Source organism: Patella vulgata, chromosome 8 (genome assembly GCF_932274485.2).
Source record: "Patella vulgata chromosome 8, xgPatVulg1.2, whole genome shotgun sequence".
Lineage (NCBI taxonomy): Eukaryota > Metazoa > Mollusca > Gastropoda > Patellidae > Patella > Patella vulgata.
Genome location: NC_065886.2, coordinates 28802951 through 28812467, shown reverse-complemented (window position 1 = coordinate 28812467; position 9517 = coordinate 28802951). Strand labels below are relative to the sequence as shown.

The 9517-nt window shown below is 37.6% G+C and overlaps 1 protein-coding gene across 1 annotated transcript; it reads left to right on the top strand.

Annotated features, from left to right (window-relative positions):
- The first annotated feature begins 2954 nt into the window (after nt 1-2954).
- LOC126829590 (uncharacterized) lies at nt 2955-8226 on the top strand. Its single transcript, XM_056103093.1, has 4 exons — nt 2955-3127; nt 4465-4658; nt 7205-7327; nt 7509-8226. Exons 1-4 carry the CDS (start codon nt 2961-2963, stop codon nt 8075-8077), a joined length of 1053 nt encoding a protein of 350 aa, XP_055959068.1. The 5' UTR covers nt 2955-2960; the 3' UTR covers nt 8078-8226.
- The last annotated feature ends 1291 nt before the right edge of the window (nt 8227-9517 follow it).

Here is a 9517-nt window from a genome sequence, read left to right as displayed (position 1 = left end):
ATGGGGGATCACCTTAAAGAGGGTAATACAATCGCACTCGTGGCATACAAAATACAACCATCACTTGTTTACACCAACACTTATGAGCGTCATTTTGACCTAGCTTTTATCACCTTCATTCTATTCTAATCTGTTTGTGGGACATGTCCTCATACTAGACCGGCAAACCAAAATGGGGTCCCAGGGTCCACTTCCCGGGTCAATTTTTAATTTTAAACCTGAACAGATATATGCAATAATATAACCCTATACGTGATTAACCGATATATTCGACACAAGCCTTCGAGTTTTGACACAGATTTGAGACGTCGAACCTACTCGGCTAGATTATAATACCTAGTTACATATAAGTGTCCTGTCTTTATTAGCACAGTCGATGCAGAGCAGTGTCACACTACCATTACACCACTTGCAATCCCTGCACGGATTGTAACCTGATGGTAGTCGTTCAGATTAACACATATTAAAGATGTATTATGTCAGATTTAGATAATCAGCTGATCGTTCTTGCTTGTCATCTGATTGTGGGCTTGACATGTGAACAAATATTTAAATGATAATTTATATAACAATTGAAGCTAGAAAAACAGCCTACATTAGTAGATTTAGTTCCTACAAGATTCATCTTTAAACATGACATCTGAAGGCACAACATGTCATTCCCGATGGATGATCCATTTGTCACCATTTAGTATCGTCTATTTGTAGCATGCTAAACTATACTCTTCAAAAAAAGAAACGCATAGTGACATTTCGTCGTCGGTATACCCGCGACTCGTCGCTGAACCAAGCTGTTCTCCAGCGTTGCTGTGGCCATACCCTATACGGTTTCACGTAGGCGTCTATGGACTGTCTGGTTTGAGATCTTACGCCGTCCAGGAATTGCTGCTGCAGTAAAGGTCGCTGTTGTGAACCGGAACCGCAAATAACGTAACCGGAAGTGACGATCCATTGCAAGTGGGGTCACTCTTGTTTTGCCTGAGCTTGGGCGGTCATGTGTTGATCTTCGCTGTCGGTACCTATCCCAAATGCGAGAAATGGTACCCTGGGAAACATTCAGCAGCCTGGCTACATCTGTCTGGTGTTCACATGTCAACTGATTTTGAAACCGAGAACCCTGGGATATTAAAGGCCTTAGATTTGAGTTGCATGCGAAAAGCTCGCGAAGTTGTTAAACTCCTGTGTCTTGGTGCAATCAAGCGAAAACAAATTTCGGCAAAAAGTATGACCAGTCACAATTAGTGACCGTACATTTAAAACCAATAACAAATTTCTTTTATCCTTACATAGTGACATTAAAAACAGGTAAGATTTATGGAAACAACGATCCCGTTCAAATAAAAAATTATGAAAAATGGGCTGTAGGTTTCTGTTTTTTGAAGAGTATATTTGAGCTTTCTACTGTTGCCCTTGAAATCAAAAAGTATGTTATTCTTTCCTTTCTGAGACTTGTAAAGACCTCAATACGCAAACGAATTGTTCAAATAAAATATACCATATTATTATGTTAGTCCTGAAATGAATTCGGTGGTGTTGAGTGGACGCCCCCCCCCCCCCCTTTATACTAAGTAGTAAATGCTTTCGCGATCAATTTACATGTGTAATATGTTTAAAGTGGGAATAGACTCAGCCCCAGATCGTGTTGAACTGTTGAGAGTTTACCATGAGTCTACATCTGGAAACACCAGCTACTGGTATCACCACTAGACTTGCTAGTGACAATGAGTATCGCTGTGATTGACCCCATGGCTTTTGATTTCCTCTCATGGTTAAAGACCCATATTTGTTCAAGCGAAATATTCAATAACGATCTATCATGCCTGTTTACTCTCGAAATGACCAAGTTTCGGCAATCTGATTAAAATACAGATCTATAGAAGATCTGACTGGTTGTTGCGATAGGTCACGTCAGAGGTCATACGAGCGGCCTTTGACCCTATGACGTCAGACATTTGATTAACCAATCAGCATTGATGTTACTAGTGGATTACCCACTGTTCCGTGCAAAACACGCCTAAAGCTCGCCGTAACAGACCGTTTCATTGGCTAATACCTCACACCATTCAGAACACGTCAATGATAACAACTCTTCCAGATCCTAGTGTAGTAAAGACAAGTAAAACGAAATTTTGAACCATAAAAGCGAAACAAAATAGGATCTGTGTTTTAATCAGATTGTGTGGACGTTAATACCCACCACATCTTCGTCCAGGCGGTCTTGTGTTGAACAGATTGCCAACTTGAGAATATCTCTTTAATTATGTCATTGTGCTGATACGTTTTAAGTTTGACAATGCAGGCTGGATGGACGAAAACAGTTGTATGGAAGGCCAATACTGCCAATGCAATGAGAACGCCGCCACACGCAACGACAAAACCACAATTTGTAAGGACTAAAAAAACGATATACAATGATAAAACCTCAGAGCATGTAATGATAAAATCAAATCATGTAAATGCCAAAACAACATAACCATCCAAATAGCCTTATAAGGCAGCGACGACCTTCCATACAGACGCGTGATATATTAGGTTCACAGAACTTAACAAAAATTCATTCGAGATCTACAGCGACACAGGAACAATTTGACACAACTGAAAATTGTTAAAGTTTGCATACGAAATATATCAACCTGAAGTAACCCAAATGCGACAGCTCCGAATCTTAAATTAAGTAGTTAATTAGGTACAATTTTCAAGTTATTTATCATTGAATATTAGGCGTAATGGTTAGTGATTACAAAACGGAACATATTGGTAGATAGCTAAGGATAAACGTTCACTCAACACAATCTTAGTGATTTCGGGAGTCATATATGGTGCAAAAAACGAAGGAAATGTAGGCGATCCTACTCCTTGTCACATATTGGCATGGGATTGACACCACTGAACATCAATCGAGGGCAGACCATTTGATATTAAAGACAATACTAATAATAATAATAATTTATTTTTAGAAAATGGCAGTCACTGAATATGGAGATCGTTTATCTGGTTATTTAAATGGAGCTGCGGCGTGTTTAGCTTTATCCATAGGACGAGAAATTGGATTATTACAAGTGTTTATAGATCCCCACGAACCAATGACAATTTCACAGATAGCTTCAAAAACTAAGCTTAAAGACCGGTAGGTGTATCATTCCATTATACATAGTATATCTTCTAGAACTACCCTTATGTAGAACGGTAAGTTGATCATTCCATTATACATAGTATATCTTCAAGAACTACCCTTAAGTAGAACTGTAAGTTGATCATTCTATTAGTAATAGTATATCGTCTAGAACCACGGTAAGTTGACCATTTCATTATGCATAGTATATCTTCTAGAACTGAGCTTGTGTAGAACGATAGGTTGACCATTCCATTATACATAGTATATCTTCTTGGACTACGCTTATGTAGAATGGTAGGTTGATTATTCCATTTCACAGAGGGATCAGCTCGCAGACCAGAAGGTTTATTTCCCCGCTTCACAGAGAGCTACTAAAATTAAAAATGTAACAATATTATTGGTTCCCAAATTATAAACAAGTTAGGCGTCACGTTAGAAATAGATGATATTTTGATAAATTAAATGACCTATAGGTGATTTACTAAATATGCTCTCAAGGTCAGTGTCCATATCTGGTTAACTGACCATTCACATAATTAAATCTGGGAAGACCATAAGTAATGTTTTCCAGAAGTTGCAGGAGTGAGGTTGAGAGAAGGAAAGACGTGTTAATTTTAAATATTATGTAGACTATTGCTTATAATTATGCATCTTCGATATCAAAACGCACAAGAAAGTCTTGTTGTTCCTGATATATCTGATGGGGGTAGCCATATTTAAATAAATGACGCAAAGTCCAAGAGTAGTGATTTCCAACAGTATCCACAGCAGTCAAAACTAAAGCTGTGTAGCAAGGATTGTGTCATGCGTCGCATGCGGTAAGTTTTCGGCGGTTTCGCTTTCCATGTTTGACCAACACACCAACAAATGCTTCTTTGCATTTATAATCCACGACTTATTAAAGATATATTAGTTAAGATTTTAATACAGAGTTGGCCATTCTTAATATATAATAACAGTTCAAAAATAGATGATGAGAAAGGAAAATTTTGAAAATTTCAGTCATATTACTCTACTCTGAACGAAGTTATCGCGGTTGGATGTTTGGACTAGAAATAGACATCAATGAAAGACGATAACTCCGCCCACATATTCTCGATTGCCAAGTAACATTCTCCATATCCTTGATTATCAGTTCTTACATCGGGAGGACGTCCGTGATTAACGGTAAATGTTAGTTTGTTCAGCCATTTAATGTTTTAATTATTACATGGACAACTGTTTAAATCCAAGCTGTATCCAAGCCATCCGAGGGTCTACAGAGTTGATTTTGGACTTGTTATGTAAATAAAGGTCTAATTAATAATTTCTATAACATTATGTTGACAACTTGAACTGTCTATTACCAGGTATATACAAGAATTATTGGGTTGTCTGGTAACATCTAGTGTTATAGAAGTTGATGAAGCATCAGTAAAATATTTCCTACCAGATGAACTCAGGACCACACTGCGTCACAAGCTCAATTTTCTAGAGTTGGTTCATTTCTGTCAGCAACGTAAGGAAGACGTCAAAGCCTGTATAAAAATTGATGGACCAAATGGTAAATACACAAATTTTAGTCTACTGCATTATTTAAGAGAGAGAGAGGGAGTGAGATTGCGGGAAGGGGGGGGGGATAGCCCAGCCCACTCGATATGAATAGGACACTTTGGGTCTGATAGGTACAACCGAGAGATCATTCACCTGCAGAATCATGAACTGTCAAATAATAAAATGTGTCCCGCTCTAATTAGGAAGAGATATCAAATATGACAATGCTTTTGCCGTAACAAGAAGAATTGTTTACCCGTGGGGGGGGGTCAAGATTTTTAACTTCCAATATGCCTGGTTTCATCTACATTTGATAGATATGCTGATACTGAGATGGTGCATATCTTGTGCCGAGATTTACGCAGTAGCTCTACGTTTGTAATTGAATGTATTGTAGGTAAAATGGCTTTAAATCTAAACATCGGTTACAAGATAGACTCGAACAAATAAAACATATATTATAATTCCGAATAAAGACTATTTTGTAATTGTTCAGTTAAAAACATGACACGATGATAGTCGTGGGTGGTATGTGCTTGGTTCATAGTATGAACACATGGTATGAACACCTTGTACCACTTGCCACTATGTAATAACCTCGTGTTGTAAATATTGTACCACATATTGGCCATACGACTTCAGATGTGGTCAAATCTTCGGTCTACAGATAAACTTCGACATAGCCATACGGACCCGATGATTGTCAGTGGGATGGGCGAAGACCTGAAATGCCTGAAAAATAAATTCCCATTGGCAGACGCGGCGAGGAGCTTATCGTGTAGGAGCCCCGGAAGGAAAATTTGCCGGTCGGAAACGCATGTCCCTGCTATCCCGGTCCGTGAATACAGCAACTGAACTAGGTCTAACATAGTCTGACTTAGGTGGTTGACCTGAATTCCAATCAACCATTCAATTGTTTACAGCTCATAGGGGTTTACAGTCACATCAGTGGGGTCCAATTTAGCAGATCTTAAGAGGTTGAACTGATTTCCAAGCAAAATTCAATCGTTTAGTCAACGAAGCTGCTTCGCCGGTCGTCGCGAGGTATGGACACCTCGCCAACCCAGAGAAATGTTTATAAATTCAACAGTCGTAAATGCGTTTTTTTCCCATTCTAGTCTGTCATTTAAAGCTACAATTTCATATTTTCTAAGAAAGTCATAACATAATTATTTCTATGTCTTTTACTCAATAGGTTGTCAACTCACTATTATACGATCATAGTTATCATTCTCCACACTCAAAAATGTTTCACACCGGAAATAATAACACAATTACCTCCTAATTACCCCCTTTGTTTTTCTATTCCCTACCATGGAATAGCTATCTTCAAACGTTTGGATTTGAAGTTGAAAATGATATTTTTGCCAATTTCTTAACTGGCAATAGTGAATTATAGGATTAATAGGATTATTCTTTATCAAGGTAGGACTGTTTATATATAGCATCGATTTTAAGTCTTTATTTTAATACATTTTAAAAATATAACTTAAAAATATGAAATTGTAGCTTTAAAGATAGGTTCCCAGACAAGTATTTATCGGGTGGTTATTTCCAATAAAAGTATGGCAATTTTGGTATATGGAAAGTAGAAATATCCAATCTTACTAGAAAAATACTGGATTCCCTGAAAAAAACACTCATGGAGCGCATACAGGACAAAAATGTACGGGTTTCACTAATCGACAGCCCGACGCTTGATGTACATGTTGATAAACTTTATGAAGGGTTAGACGTACAACACTTTCTGAGATAAAAATCCACGGAAAAAGACGCGGGCAGTGGATAATCCGAGAATTTAATTAGGCTTCGATGTTTTCAATAAATAGTCAGCGATAAAGGCAACATCGCCTTTTGTATGCAATGAATTCTCCTCCGATTTCATACCCGTTGTGTCACGTGACACAAACATGACCTCTTTTGATCGACTTTTTATAGCCGGATATTCCCTGACAATTGAATGTTTTGAGAAGGATTTGAAGCAAAATTATGATAAATTAATTAGTTTGAATATGTTTTTAGTCCAAATATATCATCAAAGCATCCTGTTTGTACCTGGCAATGTATCTTTAAATACCTTCAAAGTTATTTACGCTAATTATTCAATCAGACTATTGAGGTGGGAGGTGGGGTGGCCGAATGGTTAGCACGTGCGCGCTTTATCATAATGTCTGTCATTGAGTCACCCGGCGTGGATTCGATTCCCCGGTTGTACATGACAAGGAGTAGGGTCGCCTGTCCAACCCCGTGGGTTTTCTCCGGGTCTATTACATGCACAAATCATAATCGATGACCGCAAAATGTCGCACAAAGCAGAGTGGCGCCAGACAAAATGTTTTTTTTTCCATAGGTAATTCAGTACAAGTTCGTAGTATTCATGGTTAAAAGAAAGGTAGATTAAAAAAAAAGTAGATTAGTATATCGGGTACTTTTCTGCCAGCTAGATGAAATATTTGGATGTTTTTCACTTTAACCATTTGCCGGAAAAGTCAGATTGTCCTGTCTTTGCTACTGTATTTGTATCACGGTTTTATGAACCACTTTGTTTTATTGTAGGGTATTCTGGACAAACTAAACCTCGATATGGTGAAATTCTCAGTAATATTTTATGTTACGATATAGACGGGGTTATTGATGAAGAAATATTTTCTCACACACCTGATATTAAACAGAAACTTGGCAAGTTCATTTATCTATTACTTTGACAAACTTAACACTCTCATAAACTTTAAACAGAATAATAACACCTTTCAAATAAACATCTAGCCTACCTTGGAATCCGTAAATACGTTTAAAGTTTTATGAAAGCCTGATAACATTCCACTAAACATGTATGGATACTTTGTACTTTTTCTTTCAGAGAGTGGAATTGATTTTGTTGAGTTTGGTTGTGGTCTGGGTCCAGTAATTATAGAACTGGCCAGTAGATATCCTAACAGTAGATTTATAGCAAGTGATTACTCACCTGACGCTATGGCGGTCGTCGCAAAAACCATCGAAGAGAAGGGGTTGACGAACATCAAAGCCCAGATTGCCGATCTTTATAAACTCCCGGGCGATTGGACAGGGAAGTTTGATGTGACTTATATCCGTGATTGCTTACACGATCTTGGCAATCCAAAGAAAGGTGCACAGGGAATGATCAATGTATTGAAAGATAACGGCGTCTTGCTGGCGATAGAAATAGTAATCAAGGGGGATAACCACCGTGAAAATAAAGCGGATCCCATGTCACCACAATGTTTTATAATTAGTACTACTATCTGTATTCCTGAAAGTTTGTGTCAGCAGGATGGGGTAGGTTTGGGCTGTACGTCTGGGTTGAAAACATTGAGAGCCATAATTGAGCAAGCTGGAATTTCCAATATAGAAACACACCAGTTTGACAGTGTGCCATTTCAATATAAATTTGTTTGTCGGAAAAAATAAAATAATGTTAAGGAGCCGGGATTAATAATATCGATACATATAAAAGTTTTTTTTAATTTTATTTAACATTTAATCTGTCTTTTAATTTTATTTAACAACAAATGGCAGGTGAGCAAATATATAATTTAAATAAACACTTGTTTTATCAATTATTGTACTTTTACTTCTAGACAGCTTGGCAGATGTCTCTGCTGGGTACCCCTGGACCCAGTTTAATCTCTACCTTCTGAAGCAATTAGTTACCATACAACGTATTTCTAGGTAAAGGGAGGTAATTAGTTACAAAACAAGATATTTGGGGTTGACCACCATAAAAAATTCACCTATAGGTTAGCCTATTTATAGCAATTCCCTCTCTCTCTAAATAAAGAGAGATAATATCCCAAATGTTTTAATTTTCACAACATGATATAATATTAATCCTATTTATATAACCCGACTTATGATCTAAAATACCATGTTCAGCGAAAGAAATAAAGCCTTCAATAGTAAAGATGACTTTAAATCGGGATTTAACGATAATGAAACTGACCACAAGACCTCCCGACCAAGGATAACGCCGCTGGCACACGCAAGCATACACATCGCAAGCTGACAGTATAATTACGAATAGCAAGGCCCGTAACTAAAGGGGGGGGGGGCATAGCCCCCTGCAAAAAGTTTCGCCCCCCCCCCCCCTGTGAAAAAATTTTCGACTATAAAAAAAATAGATATACATTGTCCGTCAATATTACAGTACCCCTGAGAACACTTCCCGCCCCCCTTGTTGCTCTGAGCTAGTTACGGCCCTGCGAATAGCACTTTTGTATTTTGAACACCATTATTATGATCAGATATTCATGTTTATATAGCTTTTACATGAATAAATAATGGCGCATGTTCTGTAGTGGTATTCAAATAACCAACTATATACCGTACATGCTTAATGGTTATAACAATGCCACTATTTACCCTGGTTGCTAGACAATGGAGAGACGTTAAAGCCCATTTTATTTCTATTTTGAAACGCCGTGGAATTGCTTGTTGGGTTTTTTATATTTTTTTTCATCGTTGAGCATTAAAGCAATATCAAATAAATATAAACATAATGAATGGTTAATGATAAAATTATGTTATTATACGACTTTAAATGGATCTTATCTTCAGTCCTTCACACAAACTAGTTTATGTGGTATACACACGAGAGGTTTACAACAAATGTGTTTAGTGTAAATTAAACATAAATTTGAAACTTTTAAATGTTTTCTGGATACAACTATGATTAAAAGATTAAAATCCCGCTTCCCCACCTTAGTGACTTTGGTAGGACATTGGATCGAGCTAGGAACTTGGACTTGCATGATGATACGTTACCTACTGGTGTGATCCATTAAGCCCCTTTGCCGTACTTCCGCCTGTTGGACTGTCAACAACGTCCTGTGGACACATTGCAAGCCATAG

Coding starts and splice junctions, on each gene's coding strand:
- LOC126829590 (XM_056103093.1), top strand. CDS start 2,961: ATGGCAGTCACTGAATATGGAGATCGTTTATCTGGTTATTTAAATGGA. Junction 3,128..4,464: donor AAAACTAAGCTTAAAGACCG/GTAGGTGTATCA, acceptor GTCTATTACCAG/GTATATACAAGAATTATTGG. Junction 7,328..7,508: donor TGATATTAAACAGAAACTTG/GCAAGTTCATTT, acceptor TTTTTCTTTCAG/AGAGTGGAATTGATTTTGTT.